Source organism: Typopeltis vanoorti, chromosome 26 (genome assembly GCF_054136105.1).
Source record: "Typopeltis vanoorti isolate ZY-2024b chromosome 26, IOZ_Tvanoo_1.0, whole genome shotgun sequence".
Classification (NCBI taxonomy): domain Eukaryota; kingdom Metazoa; phylum Arthropoda; class Arachnida; order Uropygi; family Thelyphonidae; genus Typopeltis; species Typopeltis vanoorti.
In genome coordinates, this window is record NC_143574.1 from 7,008,454 (window position 1) to 7,026,527 (window position 18,074).

Here is an 18,074-nt window from a genome sequence, read left to right on the forward strand (position 1 = left end):
GCTGATATAGGCCAGGGGAGTTCCAACGATAATCTGGAAGACGTATCAGAAAATTAGTACGAGTGCAGGTCGAGTGATTGTCACTGGGAACTTGCTATGGAGATACTGAAGAATGATCACGTGGCAGGAAGGAAATTGAATTTATACACCTGTAAAGCAAGAGTTTAGACCTGGCATAGGATCAGAAGTCATCTGTAATCTATGGAGCTACATTGCCTCTGATTGTGAAATGACCAAGTGGTGATTGTTAAAAAATAAGGAATATTCTGTTAAGGAGTATGTATGTGGAACTATAAGGCAGGTGATCACCACAGGCTTAGAAAGAAATAGTTAAGGGACAACTAGAGGAAGCTTTATCAAATTGTATACCTAAGGTAACAAGCGTTAATCAGGAAGGAGTTGGATGAATAATAACATTAAGCATGAGCTTCAGAAAAAGAAAATGCTGCAGAGGGTATAGAAAGAGAAAGATGAGTAAGGCAAGAAAGGTGATCAGTATGATAAGGAGGATAAAATCAGATTATGAGAAGAAATTAGCAGGCCAGGCCAAAGGGAATCCTACAGAGTTCTTTCCCTATATGGCAAGTAAGAGGAAGACTGACTATTGAAGAATAACCTGTGCTTATAGTTGTGAGGTGACAAGCAGATAAAATAGTTAAGAGGGACCACTTTGCAAGGGTATATTATACTGTGACTTATGCGGGAACAGAGGTGGATGCGTTCGAGATTTTAAGGCCACAGAATCTCAATTTACATTGAGATTCTGTGGATTAGATGGGATAACAGCTCACGTTATGGAGAAATGTACAAGAGAACTGACAATGTCTCTGACTAAACTCTTTAATTAAACCTCAGCTCTAGTTGAGTTGCAAGAGGAAAAACAATTCCCTTGCATAAGGGAGGTTCTAAGACTGCAGTAGCAGATTGTAGCCCAATCAATTTCTCAAGAGTGGTGATGGTAAAAGTGTTAGAAAAATTAGTCAAAAAGAGAATTCAAGAATGGGTGTATACGAATGTTACTCTAACATTCGTATACACCCATTTTTCTCTATGAGGGGCAGCATGGTTTTACAGAATGATAAATCATTTTAGTATTATTACATCACACCTCCAGGGAGTCCAAAGACTCATCGAGGGAGGGCATCTACTCTACAACTCTTCATCTCATTACTCCATCGACCTTCATTACCTAACACCAACGCCATCTACCGCCGATTACCACCACTGGTACTTTCACAATCATAGCATCCATGCCCACGGCGGGATTCGAACCCGCAGTGACTTGATAATTTATTACTTTTTACAAGAGAGTGACAGAGTGGTTTGTTTGAATGATAAATACCAGGTTTTATTATTATGTGACACCTCCAGGGAGTCCAAAAACTGATCGAGGGTGAATGTGTCAACAGCATTGAACGATTGGCCTCTTCCAACTACTAACCGAGCTCAAACTTGCTTAACTTTTTTCGTGAGTCATTAGTAGCAGATGCCCTAATCGACCAACCTTTATGTACTAATTACAGTTGACCCTTGATGAACGCGGGTCCACTTATACGCGGAATTTTTTTCGAATAAATATATTTGAAAAAATTTTTGGAGATTTGCAACAATTTCAAAAAACTCGGAAACGAACCGCGTGGCATAGAAACATCGAAAAAATTAAGAAAAAGTTCGTATGTCGTGAATGCATAAAATATATGTAGATACTAGTCTATTTTATCATTTACTACTATTAAGTATACATAAATCTATTATAAAAAGTAAAATTTATCAACAATTACGCACACAAACTTAGACAGTAGATGGCGCCATTCGCAGTCTAGAAAAATGTAAAACGTAAATATGCAGTATTAAATCATCAAAAAAATCAGCTAACGCTTTTCATTCCCGTATAGAGAGTAGGCGAGGCTATTTCAGCCCTATCTAACGTTTTGGAGAATAAATGGGCTTAGCATAAAATAATAATAAATAATTCATTCATCAGTCTATAGGCTAGGCTACCGCGAAGCAATCGTATTGATTACACTAGGCTACCATAAAGCAATCATATTGATACTTCTTCGTTATCAATGCGTGAATCGTTATACCTGTAAATAAAGGTGAATTTCCTTTTCACATTATCTTTTTATTTTGATGTCTAGTGTTAGTAATACGTTTAACATCTACAGTGTTTTGTATCTTATAAGACAATATTGATGTAGGTACTGATAGACGATTCACGTAAACTTATGATATTGATAAATACAGCACAGTACTATAAATGGATTTTCTCTTTTTTATGATTTTCTTAATAACATTTTCTTTTCTTTAGGTTACTTTATTGTAAGATTACAGTATATAATACATATAACATACAAAATGTGTGTTAATCGAGTGTTTATATTATCGGTAAGGCTTCTGGTCAAAGTTGGCTATTAATAGTTAAGGTTTTGGGAAGTCAAAAGTTATACGCGGATTTTCGAACAACGCGGGGGGGGGGGAGTCGCTTCTATAACCCCCACGTTGTTCAAGTGTCTACGGAAATAATTTTGAAAATAATTTATAATTGTAGCAGACAGGCCTTTATAGATCAGTGAAGTTTGCATCTGCAGTATTAGGCTGCCTGAGGAAAGATTGAATTGAAGGTTGAATTCGTCGCGTACTAAATGAACATTTTAGAAGCCTTTCTTCGAAGGTTCCTGAGTTAGTCGATCTCTGGCAGCACGGCCAAGCAGATTTTTATATCCTTTAAACTCAAAAAAATTGCCTGCAGAAACCACACTATTTCAGATAATAAGATACTGTGTTAGGACCACGAGAGGGCTACACTTATCTTCCGTCTTTTCATTAAATGTCGATTAAAATTAGAGAGTCTTGGGCCAGCTATCTCTGTTGGCTACCATTAGATATTTAACTAACAGCCCACTCCAAAATCTAGAGGGGGGGGGGGGGCTAAAACGGCCTCGCCTACTCTCTATAAGGAAATAAGAGATAGGAAGGTAGTGTTATTCAGAAATTTTGAAGAAAAACAATGCAAAGACAAAACTAGAGCTAGTAACTTTTTAATGGTCTAAATACACAAAGAATGGCTCCTTAAACGTCAGAAGAAAAAAATAATAATAAAAAGTAAACTATTAACATCTATATCTATGAATATACCATATATGAAAGAGTGAAACACGTGTTGAAAATACAGAATGTGTTTAGTTGTTACAAAAGTGCAAATAACACTGCAGCATTATATGCCCTTTTACAGTGAGAACAAAACAGAATGGAAAAAATTTCGGTTTCCTAAAAGAAAGCGAACTTTTCGAAAATAGCGGCGCCACCTGTAGTATATTTTTGTTGTCGAAAGCGGCAATCTTCATTAGTGTTGTGTCAATTTTTAATGACATTTGTTTCATTAAAAGCCGAGTTACAGCGTTTTGACGAACGTAGGTCGTCACGATATTCATGCCATACGCGACGAATTCTCGCTATCAATCGCTTCAAAACTTCGAGATAAAACTCACCATTGACCGTTTGGCCAAGCGGAACGAATTCTTTGTGGATAATGCTCTTGGAATCGCAGAAACAAATCTGCATTGTCTTTACTTTTGACTTCTCAAGCGACTTCTTTTAGGATGCCCCTCTTCTGGTGGTCACAACTCAGCACTCTGTTGCGGGCTCATTCTCAAACCAACACGTTTCGTCACCAGTAACGATCGTTTCAAGAAAGTTTGAGTCCTTACGAGCGGTTTTAATGAGATCCTTGCAGTGTTCAATTGGATACTTTTGGTCGTCGGTCAATTTGTGGGGAACAAATCGCGAATTCAATTTACGATGGCCCAAACTCTCAGTCAAAATGTTGTGCACAGTTGATTTCGGAATCCCAACTCATCTTCAATCAATCTCACGGATGATTTCGGATTTTCTTTGATGAAATCACGCACTTTTTGGATGTTACCTTCGCTCAGTCCAGGTTTTGGATGGACCAGCTGTTCGTCGTCCTCAAGCGTCTCACGACCACTTTGAAATCGTTTAAACCACTCGTAAACTTGAGTACGGGATAAGCAATCATCACCGTATTTTTTTTGAAGCATTTGATGCGTTTTAAAACTTTTACCAAGTTTAACACAAAAGTCAATCGCAGCTCTCTGTTTGAAACTCATTGTCGGACCGTATGTCAAAACACACTGTCACTCTTAGCACCATAACTCGGCTTCTAATGAAACAAATGTCATAAAACAGTTGACACAACACTAATAAACGTTTCCGCTTTCGATAACAAAAAGATACAACAGGTGGCGCTATTCGTTTCTTCTATTTTCGAAAAGTTCTGTTTCTTTTTTGGACAGCAGATGTATTTTGATTTAATGGATTAAATCAGGCATATCTCAGAGCATTCAAGAATTTACAAAAACGATTCATTCACATGGCTCCCTCAACAGGAACTAAGCATTAATTTACATGTTATGTGGAAGTCTTTGATCCAATGTTTAAATACCACAGAATTCATCTACTCCAACAATCATTTGAGACCACTACAGACAAGCAATTATGAGCTGTTTACATGTCTTGTTTCATGTTCTAAGGTGAAAAGTTTTTTTTTTTTTTTTGCATTTTGTATATACATAGACAAGGAAGAACTTGTCAGCTATGGAGTACTTAAATTAGGCTTTGACTGCTACAATTTCCAATGACATTAATAAATCCTAGCTGTCTCATCATGAGGTAGTATTTTATCATGCAAAGCACACAATTAGTAAACTTGCCTCATAGCCCTTGTTGCTCTGACTATAATCCCAAATAATAAAACCACAACTTGGCTAACTAGTCTTAATGCAGCTCTCCCAAATTTTAAGAAATTAATGGTCATACTTGTTGAAGGTCAGGAAATTCTTCACTGCTGATGCTGATTTCAAGTCACTTCTCTTCACTAAAACCTCACTTTCATAACCACTTTACTAACATCATGGCAACATAAATGATGTTCAGTACTTGGTCTTACAAATTAGACATCTTATTCCTGACACAAACCCAGATTGTAGCATCTGCCACTGTCCAAACTACTTCTTTTCACCACAAGGGTGACACCTGCACCTGTGAGATCTGACACAGCCTGCCAGAGAATGGCTAATTTAGAATTCACTGCTTTTGACCTCTGGCTCATGGTTTCCTTGTCCCATTTAGTAATTCATTTGTTGCATTTACTGGTCTCCAAACTGATATTTACTCAGATCTCTTCACATTCCTTTCCATGAAACTCTACCACCTCTAATCCAGCTATCTTAACAGTGAGATTATCCTTCTGATAGATCTCAACATCCACAATTCCAGCTGGCTCCCCTACTCCAACATCACTGACCAAGCAAGACGAAAAGCAAGTCTGTTGTAACTAATGATCAAACACAAAGCACACATCAACTTAAATTCCTGATAACTCTCCGACTATTTCGTATCTCTTTTTGATCAGTTCTCCTTCCAGATACAGTAGAGGTCACCTCTCCTCTCTACAACTTAGATCATTAATCTTGTACATCTCTCACAGAACGCCACTCCTCCATTCACTTCTGACCTTACATCCTTTCGCACAAGTCAATTGAGATGACTTCTGGAATTTCTACTCTTTTCCCTGGTCTGATTATTGCTTCCACTCACCTGATAATAACACCTGCTGTGAACGAAATTATATTCACTGGTATGAAAGCCTTCATTCTCCACTCAACCCATAATCCTCACTGCTTTCCAAGCCCTGGCCCACCCAAAAATGTATCAAAGCAGTTGAAAAAAAAAATTCAGCTTACCGCATGTGGCTCAACATCAAGAACTCCAGCGTCATACTCTGCCTATAACAAAGCACACAACATATGCAAATCAATCATTGATAAGGCAGTTGGATGAGACTTCTGCTTTCCTGAATTCCCATCCCTCTCATCCTACCACCTCTGTTGCTTCACCCAAATACAAAGTTAACCTCCTGACATCACTCTTTTACTTGAATTCCTACATAAACAAAGGAATATCAGAATACAAGCAAGCACAATATATGCCTCCTAAGTTCTTCAACAAAAAGAACTACACTTGAATACCAAAAAGCCTTCTAGTCATGATGGCATCTTTCCAACTGTTTTCAAACATTGTGCTCCTGAGCTAACACTCGTCTCTGATTTAATATAATATCTGGTGCTTATCCCAATGCATGGAAGCAATCTCATATCCATCCTATTTCAAAAAGGACAACAGAAGTGTAGTCAAACTACCGACCAACTACCTTCACCTATCCCCTCTAAAATAATGGAGAAAGTCATCAATAGCCAACTTCTCCAATACTTAGAGGCCAACCAGTGAGAATTCCACCCTTCAAGATCCACAGCCAACCTCATAGCTTACATTACCCACTACAGAACATGTACCATGGCAAGGTTTGGAGAAACTTGTGCTGTCACCTTCAATATTTCCAAAGGTGTCAACCGCGTGTGGCATCGAGGCCAACTAAACAAACTGTCATTCTTTCATCTCCCTTCCTTCCACCCTCTGTAATTGAGTAACCAGCTTTTTCTCTGCAAGCCATTGTAGATAGCTTTCTCTCTTCAAGCTTTACCAATTCTGAAGTGTCTCAAGGTTGTCCTATCACCTACTTTTTTCTGTATATACATGATCTACTTACAATAACACTAATCCTATCCACAACTTTGGAGGTGATAGTACTCTAAGCTCATCCTACTCATTTGACAAATCATGCAGTACTTGACATCTCAGGCTACAACATCCAGTCTTAAACATTGATCTACATACTAATCTTCGATGGTACAAAGACAACCTTGTCCTGTTCAATACCACCAAAACAGTCTTTATTTTCTCACACAAAAGAGATCCCAGCTCGCCTACACTTACCCTCAGTAATACACAAATCAATAGGCTCCTTGGCATTCTCTTTCATTCAAGAGCCTATTTTACCACTAACCAACTCTTAACTATCTTAAAATCCCAAATCTGTCCATGTTTGGAGTACTGCTCAGATTTGGGGGGGGGGGGGGGAATAGTGTACCTAAAACTTCCCTTAAAATCCTTGATAACATCTAGATGTGAGCAATTAGGCTTACAGATGATCCCCCCCCCTCTCTCTCTCTCTTCCACAGATCCATTTCAACCTCTGCCTCACAGGTGCAGTGTTTCAGCACTATCTATTCTACATTACTTCCATGATCACCGTTATAGTGAATTGCCAACCATCATTCTTCCACTTTGCACATGTTAACACAAGAGCAACAGCTGCTTAGAATCCTGTGCAACTGCAAACACTGAATCTGCTTCTATTCTTCCTCTTATTCTGCAACAGCCTTTTTCATGAAGTATTCCAAGAACAAACCTAAACTCTTCGGGGGAAAAAAAAAAAATCAACGAATTTATGTCCTCATCTGTATTCTACACACAGCAGTGATATGCTTATAGGTCCCTTAAACTCTCACGTATGGAATTAGGAATCAGTATAAACGTATAGCCTCTCGCAGGCCTGAGTCTTGCAATGGTCTCTGTGCAGCAAAGAGCAGTGTCTACCATTTAATCTGTAAAAAGAGAAGGATATGCTATTCTTGATTTACCATAATTTTAGTTACAGATGCATTTCTTATGTTGTTTCTCACATCAATTGTGAGAAAACACATTTTTTGTGTTGTGTGACGTCACAGAAATCAGCAATTTTATTTATCTGTAAGCCTGTATCTGTATGTTATCAATTTGTGTGTTTTGAAGAGCATTAGTACACTGCATGGAAATCACATATTTCCTAGCTTTGCAATGTTGAAAGATGAAAGCAAAAGAAAATGTTCAAAAGTATTTTCTTTTGTATATATATCAAGAAAATGTGAAATCTTTTTTTAACATGAAATTGCATATAAAGCTATATTACCAATGCAAAATTGTCCTAGTCCACTCATTTAAATGAAATGATTTCAGCCCTATGAATATTTACCAAAGAGAGGTCTACTACTCATTCCACATATTTCAAAATGATTCAACTGCATTGTTTGAAAAGTATCTTTCTGTGCTTGAAGCTTCAGGTGTTATCCTGAAATGATGTACCTTTTTTGTGGAGAGAGGAGGAAGAAAAAAAAGTTAGAAAAGTTTTGATATGGAGGATGGGGATAATAATTGAAATGTCACAAAATCCAAGCAGTTTCTTAGAAAACTGAAGTTTCCAGCTTAGAAAGGAAGAAAAAGCTGGAAGGAAGTTTCTAGCTTAGGAAGAAAAAACAAAACAAACACATTTTAAAATCCATTTTTAAACAGTTCAAAGAAATGCTGAATACAAAGAAAATCTAGTTTGTGGCCCACTTGATTTACACTATAACTTCGAATTATGATTTAAAATTAAAATTATGGTAGGACTGCCACACAAAAACAGATTATCAAATAAGTATAACACTGATTTTAATACAACTTCAGTAGGATATAAGAAAACAGAAGCAGTTTTCGTGTTTTTATTAGTCTTTTTTGAGTATAGCAAACCTTGCAATGCATAATAATTTCATTCCTGGGTATTTATTATATATGTACTGTATGTGTGTGTTTAAAACCTAGATAAGCAATAAAATTAAAGTTTTCTTTGTGTTTTTTTAATTTATTATATATATATATATATATATTTTTTTTTTTTCTGACTAACCAAAAACTTTTCCTGAGCAATGGCTTTGGTCCAAAGTATTTCATCAACTGAAATACATGTTTGTAGTTACTGATGTTATCATATACATATACAATATATATACATTTTTTTTTTTTCATATAGAAATTTAAACAACAGCTGTTTAACATAAACTTACATGATTAACACATGCAAAACAGTATGCCATTTCTTATTTTAAAAAATATTTTGTATACACTGAAGCAACAAGAACATTATTAATAATATATTATTTATTGTGCACCTTAACAAAATTCCATGACTCATTTGTGGGAGGATAACCCTAACTTATATGTCTGTTACACTTCTTTTTGAAGATCACAATACTCACAACTTCTTCTGGAAAGATATTCCACTCACCATTTCTTATAAAAAATATATTTTAACATCTCCCATGCCAACCACACTATTATTTAACCTAAAGGATGACTCTATCATGCAATGAAAAGTTTTAAATGCAGTTATCCTATAAAATCTCAGTAAAGTGAAGCCTCAGATAACCTTCATTTTTTTAACCAAAAATAAGAGGAAGACTAAGGACTATGTTTTTTTTTTTAAGATATTGTTTGGTACATGGTGTCCAATTTCAAATCAAATGAGTAAGCCATACAACAGAACCTTCCAAAACCAAATCAATCATGTACATCTATACTCATAGATAACTGATCAATCTAATTACTAGTTGATAATTTTATAAAATGAAATTTCATTATTCACATGTTCATATACAGCCACCTAAACTATCATGGTGGAAGCTACACAATCAATACTAATTAATACCAGTGAAACTCACTAATTAGCTTACACAGAGATTCCCATATTTCTTTTGCCCCTAGGTCAAAAGAAATACCTAACAGGTTGTTTATTAAGACTTAATAAATAGAACTGCTTTCATAATCCCAACTGTGCATTAGAGTACCCTGGGGTGTTGCAGTGCACAGTTTAGGAACCAGACTTATAATTTATGATTATAAATTTTCTCCTACAAACACACTATAGGTCTCACTACAGTCAACATTTGGCTAAATTAGTTATTTTGTGATTTGCTGTAGTAAGATGAAATAGAGCATGATGTCATACATATATGCATGCACCCAGATGTTAACCTTGATGTTAAAGATCAAGCAATTAAATCTATATTAAAATTATTACTGAAGCAGTAATAGTCTTAAGTTTTTTCCTCATTTTGCTTTTAAATGTAAATAGTTTTCAATAATAAAGTAATATTAGTAATTGGAATAATGATTCTCTTTCCTATCCTATGTTAGCAATTTTTAATAGATTATTTTTCACTCGTGATTGAGCAGAAACTAAGAGATAGAAAATAACTCGTGCATGGCACAGGCCTTGTACTCGGACTAACTGTTTAATTTATAGATTAATGATGGAAGATACAGTTCAAATGGATCTGATGATGATGCTAGTTGAGAAACATGATAAGGAATGATTCTGATTATTCCTTATCCATTTCCCATTCCAGATAGGAAGCTTTGCATTCTGGATTGAAGAGATTGCACACTGTGCATTATCGATGTTATGAATGTCAGAAACTGAAATTCAGGGACATTAGTAACCACAAGTCTGATGGACAGATGATAATGGTTGTCAGTTCAAAGTTGTCAAGTATCAAGTTTTACATTCTGAATGAAGTGACTACATTATACCACCAGGATTTGGCTGCAAGAACTGATCATACAGACAATGGGTTAAATTTCAAGGATACATTGCACAAGTGGTAAAACAGTTTGATATCTGAAAAGAGACTGAAGAGCAAAACATAACAAATTTGTTTCTCTTTGTAAGTTTATGATATCACCTTATTTAGACTATTATGCTCAAATTTGGTTTTTGGGTTTTTTTTTCAGAACCAGAAAACCTGACAAACTGTCTCATAATCAGAAAGATTATGAGACAGTTTGTCAGGTTTATTAGATTACAAGAGTATATGTTTTTGGTAAATAAGTAGAAAAGAGGGTAACAGAGATCAATATAACAAAGAGCAAGGAATTTTAGACAGATGAAATTTTGCAATATATGGCAGAAAGGGGTGGTATCCCTGGAATTAAAAATAATGGTTGGTCAGAAAGGGTATGAGGACTAATTTTTTTTTCATGTTGGAATGATTGAAGATTTATTTAATATTATACCAAGGTAAGAGCCTCCATAGGTATAGACAAAGCCCTTTGGCCAGAAAGAGCTGAGTTCCATTCCCATCAGTGATGCGAGGTCTTTATCTGGTCTCTTTCAACTAAAGGTGAATAAGCTGGTCTCATATGGAGGTAGGGTTTTTCCCCCCACCTGAAAACTCGGGGTTTTTGTCTCCAGAACAGGCAAACCAGCCCGTGAACAGACGCGTCTACAGACATAGGACACACTTGGAGACATAGGGCTAACCACTTATCTTCAATATGGTAGCAGTTAAATGTAGAAAAATCCTCGACACCACAAGGTAAAAAAGAAGGGAAGGAATAAGAAATAAGAATACCAAGGTAACTATCATTGTGGAGTATCATAACAGACATGTGTGTTCACTGGCTGATTTGTCTCTTTTTCCAGGGAAAGGGAACAAAAGTTCTATGGGGAAAATCCTGCAAATTTGCATGAGACTGGTAACTCACTGTACATTAGTAAAGCTCTCTCATAAGTGTTTTCTACATCCTAGATTTAGTTCAAACTCAAATCTTTCCATACTAAGGGCATTTGTCATGCTGAGCTGTGGAGGCGTCAAGTAGAATATCTCCCGAGTTCTAGGACTCTAATAAAGATACCTGCATTTAAACATATCTAACTATATCAACAGGCATTTTATGTGTGTGTGTTTCCTTTTAAATATTTGGACTTAAGGATATTTTAATCAGAAGATATGTCTTGCTGAGGAACTAGACATGGAAATGGTTATAAATATATCAACAATCATCCAACTTGGACCCCTCTAAAGATGTTAATTTATATATAAATGACAATTTCATCATAAATTCCAGTTTGGATAAAGTAAATTCCATTCACATCAATATAACTTCATAAGAAAAGGACAAGGTAATCAGATTAACATGGAATTATGAGAAGGGAATGTTTGTATTATTGCTTATAAGGAATACATTTATACTGATGAAGAATAATAATGATATATCTTATTTGCAATATAATTATATTTTTGGATTTATTTATAAAATATATATATATTTATCAGATTATAAAAATATGTTTTTGATAAGGACACCACATATATTTCCAGTTTCAAATGGATGCTAATTAGTACTAGTTAGTATTGGCATTGTTATCTGTGTGTTTATATAACCCAAGTCAAAAAATTTTATTTCTACATTAGAAATGCATACATTAGGACCTACTTCACAAACATGCAACTAAATATGGGATTAATTAAGTGTAAAAGCTAGATAACTGGAAGGAAACCTCTGCATAGTCTGTAAGGAATACTGAGAACTAACCAGAGTTAATGTCAGTTCTTATTTTCTTATGCCATACTTTTTTAGCAGAGCCACCTGAATATTGAACATATAAGGACAGGCCCGCAATTTGGAAAATCACCACTCATAACATTATGATAGTGCAACATAATCAAATGTCATGAAGACTGTGACATCACACAGCTCAACAAGGTTCCTTCCCTTTAACTGTGGAATTAGAGAAAACAGTGATAAGTCAATGGAAAAACCTTTAGAGAATCAAAAGGTACCATCAATGGAAAAGAGGAACTAGCAGAAGAAATAACAGAAACACCATGCAAATATAACCGATATTGACAACAAACAGGACTAAAATGGATGGAAATTTCTAAATAATAATAAAAGATGATTTACTTAGAAAATAGCAATTAAAAAAACTCTATTTACTCTTTCATTTAATACTAAACCTGAGATAAGCTTCCTGATGAGAGGTATTTTCAAGTGAAGTTATGGACAAATTTCAAAATCAGAAATTCAAAAATGCAACTTATTTGTGCTTATGGTACCATTGAAAAGTCGTTAATAAATTGAGGAAAAAGGCATGCGACAGAGGACAGCTAACATACAGCCAAAGGAAAGATGATTCTTGTTGTGATCTAAACAGCAGAGTAAGAAATAAGTCACAAATATACAGGAAAAATCTGGGATACCTATGGGATTTCTGTTCATGACAGACTAATCATTACTAACCCACATACAACAAATATGTACATGAATTCACAAGCAAAAGAGTGAGAAAACCCACTTATGTTATTGTTGATAGTCATATCTTTCAGAATACAAGAATATACAAGGATTTCAATATGATGTTATTATCCAGTTTGGAGTAGAATTAAAATGGGTATTGCAATGAAAAGAAAAACATGTATGAAAGTTTTAAAAATAATATTAAATTTGAGCAGCTTCTTGATGTGAACTGCAGATGAAATTAGTGAGTGGAGGAAATTTGAAAACAAAAATAAAACAGATTAGTGGCAAAATTTGAAGAAAACACCGAGTCAGACAGGAAAGAATGTGAATGGTCTCTGAAAGAGAGAAACACCAGAACTTCATGTGAACTTTTAAGTTCACATGGAAGTACACACAAGAAATTATATAAAAGTTCATAATAAGTGAGTCAGGACATGCTCTTAGAGAATATTGAGAGGAAAAAAAATTGGAAATCGGCAGTAACCAAATTAGCAGTATACAAGCAAAACCAATTTCAACTTATGGATCTGAAATCTGGATTAAAATAAAACAGCCATATTGAAATTTGGAAATAACAGGTATAAGTTTTGAGAATCAGATAACATCAATACTAGAATTATATTAAAAATGAAGACACCAACAAGAAAATTTATATTAATAATATTAAATGTGTAAGGAGAGCTAATCTCAAATGGTATGGTACTTAAACAGTAGCATAACAGGTGGCAAGAATGGCAGGATAAACTTGGAGAAAGACTAAAATGTGTAGAATAACGAGTTAGCAGTGCCTCCAAAGAGTAAAATGTAAGGGCTGAAAATATTAGAGATCTGATAAATAACAGCTTAATTCAGAAGAAGACTGTTGACAGGTAGCTAATAATAATGAAAAGTTAATTGTGATAAGCTATTCAGAGTATTCTGTAATGTTTAGGAAATAATGATGACAGATAAGTAGGTATGTTTTTTAAAAGGTAGGAATAGATAATCTATTCAGATTATGAGATACATGGAAATAAAAGAATAACTAGATATATATTAAAATAACATATCTTTATACTAAGATAAGGTAATTCTGATATTAAGTAATAATATAAAATATTATTATAATATTTAATTTAAAAAATTAATATAATATATTATCCTGATGATAAGGCAATAATATAAAATCTTACATGTCAGTATTATACTCAGTGCTTTTTTATCTTGATTATTTTTTAAATGCTGCAAGTAGTATGTATTATGGAATACTAAAATTCCTTAATACTTAGTACCATACCATACTTGTCTAGGAACAGTCACCTTTAAAATTTAATTAAGTATTAACAAGTAATATATACATCAGTAGATTCCTTCTTTTTTTGCTAACCACTTGTCCACATATAGCACCGATGCTAACAGGTTTTGTCACTTCACAAGTGGGGTATTACATACACAAAAACTGCATACTAAATAATTGATAGTTATCAATTTAAGTACAAGGTGTTAATTAGCCATTATAAGGAAAAAGTTTTTTTAAGACTTGTAGTTTAAAATCTAAAACATCTAAAATATCTCTCAAAGGATAGACAGATAGAGAAATAACCTGACAGTATACGAAGAATAAGCTACCTCCAAGATGTATAGAAAACTTCGCATTATTATATTCAGTATTTCTTAACATTTTCTATTTTGACCATTCTTTAAATGCTGTAGGGCCCTTGCTTTGTACATCAGCACGGCCATTTTCAGTTATAAGCGTGCCATCCTTCTTCACTATTATCAACATAGGAATGCCCTGAATCTTATATTTCTCTCTTATGTCCCTATAAAAAAAAATTAGTCAAACAGCAAAATATTACACAGATGCCAGTGTGTGTAGGGGGGAGGGGTATAAAAGCTTAAATTATCGAAATATGTTCTATGATATTTCAAAGCAGAATTCAAAAAAAAAAAAAAAAGTAACAGATCTAGTCATTGACAATTAATAAGACTTTAAAAATCAGACACCATTTTTTAAATATAGTAATTTATGATTTAAAAAGTATCAGGTTTTAATATAATGGTAAGACATTTTATGTACTATTTTGACTATTCTTTAAATGTTGCATGGTCCTTGTCTTGTATATATCAGATCAGTCACTGACAGTTACAAGACTTCCACTGTTGTATGCTAAGGTAAGTATACAAAGTACAATAACCTGCAGGATTCCAGATGATCATTACAAGTGTGTAATGCATCAATAAAGTTTCAAGGCTATTGCAAAACAATAGTCTTGAAACTTTATCTCGTAAAGTATCTGTTTCAAACATTTGAAACAGACGAGATCACCACTTTCACTAAATGAAGAAAACTTAGATAAAAATGTTAGAACTAAGTTTCAAACTGAAAAGACACGAAGTTATTGGAGAAATTAGCTACATGGAAAAGTGAGAACCATAAACTGATATCATCATCCTCATCAATTTCCTGATGTGCACCCTCAATGAATGTTGTCTGACTGAATCAATGCAACCAGATCTTGGTCTTTCTCTGGGTCTTTTTTTCTGCCATCTTGGTATCAAACATCTGTTTTGCAATCTGCCCCCCCATATTCTATTTAAGTGACAATATCACCTTAGATTAGCCCTACTCACAGAGTCTTGAATGCAAACAATCTCAAGTTCCTAATGTCATCATTTTTAATATGATTCTGCCAATGATGCCATCTGTTCAGACCCCTAATTTTTCCAAGAACTCTCATATCTATGATCTCTCTCTATCTTTGATCTACTACTCTATTTCTAACTCAGTACTCTGATCCATAACTTAAAAGTGATTTGAACACTGTCTTGTATGCTGCTAGTTTAGTGTTTTGGCTAATTTCTCTCTTATTCCATATAATTTATTCAGCTGGCTACTCACCATACCAGCTGTTTATTCTGTTGTCTATTCCCAGATTAACCTGCCATCTTCACTAAAAACTGTGCATAAATAGCTGAACTATTTTACTTGTTTCATAAATTCTCCATTCAGAATGCAACTGAAGTTTTCTATGTTCCTGCCTATTTTTTATTGCTGATTTTCATGCCAAATTTGTTACAGATGTTATTCAATTTAGTTAGAGAATCCTAGAGATTTGAAATGGATGTGTTTAGGAGTGCATGAACATCATCTGCATAAAGCAAAGGGGTAAGTTTAATATCTCCTATTTTAATACCACTTTTTTTTTCGTAATGTGATCCATTTAATGAATAAGAGTGGAGTAATGTGCATCACTGTCTTACACCTGATTTTACATGAATCCATCTTCCTGTACTTCCTTCAATTCTAATTGCTGACTTACAACTAATATATAGGCTATGTATTGCCCTGTATGATGTTCCATTTACTTCATATCACTGTAGTGTATTGAAACAAAACTTAAGTACAGATCCTTGTCATACTCCAATGATTTCTCAACTATCTGTGTAATCTGATCCTGGCAACCTCTATTTAGCCTGAATAAAGCTTGTTCTTCTCGCAGTTTCTCTTCTACACTTTTTCCTCAGCTTCTTTTCAAGTATGTTTGCATTAATCTTACCTGGACTTATTGGAGAAATTCTTATAATTCTCACATTCGGCTTTATTCCCTTTTTTATAGATAGGTACTGAGAGCTGTACTCCGATCATCTGGAATTTGACCTTCTGACCAGGCCCTCTGAATTATGCAGTGTAGCAACTGTAAAACTTTTATACTTCCATATTTGAGAATTTCTGATCGAGTATCATTTACTTCAGCTGCCTTTCCCCATTTCATGTTTTTCACAGCTTTTTCTACCTCAAGTACTGATATGTTTTCCTGTTTGCATTTTGCTTGAAAATTTTCTATTACCATTGTGTCATTGCTTATTTCGTTCAACAGTTTTTCAAAGTAATTACAGGTATCCCTTAATATATGTGGTTAATTAATCCTTGATGGACACCGCATATATCAAAACCGCATTATTCAATGTTAAGAATTAATGGGAATAATTATAATGAATCCTGCAAAATATAAAAATTTAAACATCATTTATTTATGAAGGTGACATATATTTATATATTTTATTTATACATATTTGTTACATAAAAACTTATCTAAATATTTATATTTTATAAAACAAAACTTATCTAATGTAAATTGAACAGTGGTAGCAGTTTTTTTTTTCTCCTCCATGATTTTGCGATAACAATCAATTTGTTTATCTAAACCGTAACTAATGTTCATGCTTCTCTCTCTACATTTGGATCTATCTCTAGTATAAGTTCTTTTGCCTTCTCAATTGTCCTAAACAACAATTCTTCAAGTTCGTTGATAGTGATTGCTTTAGATACATCTTCCATTTCTTCACTTTCCTTTTCTTCTTCTTCCTCTTCGTATGCCTGTTGATGTTCGATTCCAAGAAGATCTTTGTTACTTAGGGCTTTTGAATGTGATTCCAATAATTCCCGAATATTTTCTGAATTGACATTCTCAAAGCCAAGAGCACTTCCAATCAAAACAATATTATCGATAACTTCGTTGACGTGATTAATAGAACTACCAAATTTATTTGCAGATTCAGGCAAAAGATTCAAAGATGCAAATGTCACTTTGCCTTGTTCGCAGTACTCAGTCACTTTATTCAAAATGACTCGTATAGTTGATTCACCAAAGCCTAGAGCTCTTCTGATGTTTGCTTTGCTTTCTCCGTTATCAAACCTTTTAATAATGTCAATTTTAATATCCAAAGTTATAAGTTTTCATTTATTACTCTTTTTTGAGGCCATGGTTACGAAGAGTAATGCTTTACATAATTTGAAAATTATGTGATATGCAGATAGGCATAAGCATACACTGTAATACATATATGTCTATACATGCCACGCTCTGCTGATAAACTGAAGCACTGAGACTGAGGCCAAGAGTGAGTTACTAACATTGGAGCACAACTTGTACCACATGATCTGATCGGTTTCATTGACCGAGTCCAATGCTTTGCTTATTTTCAAACTTTTTGGGTAGCACTAATCAAATTTGATACCGCATATATCAAATTTATGGTCACAATAATTTTTTGTGCACTAATCAAAACCACATATATCAAGGGATACCTGTATTTAGATTACAGACATATAAGATATCCTTATCATCTGTTTTCATGTTATCTTTATCATCTTTGATTCCTAGTATCCTTTCTTCCAATTGTAAGCTTTTTCAATAGCTTCCAGAACATTTTGCAGTCTTCCTGATATTTACCTTCTATATTCTTACCAGTCTTCCCATGACTTTTGTTTAGCTACTTTTTCACATAGC

At 34.3% G+C, this 18,074-nt stretch overlaps 1 protein-coding gene across 2 annotated transcripts in view; it reads right to left on the reverse strand.

Annotated features, from left to right (window-relative positions):
* Positions 1–3,027: 3,027 nt before the first annotated feature.
* The window catches only part of LOC150092293 (nucleoredoxin-like protein 2), a 45,163-nt gene continuing 30,116 nt past the window's right edge, over positions 3,028–18,074 (reverse strand). For both annotated transcript variants that reach the window (XM_090415066.1, XM_090415065.1), the window contains exon 4: positions 3,028–14,603. In XM_090415066.1, the coding sequence (XP_090271192.1) occupies positions 14,465–14,603 (139 nt within the window). In that variant the 3' untranslated portion in view covers positions 3,028–14,464. The remainder of the gene's footprint in view (positions 14,604–18,074) is intronic.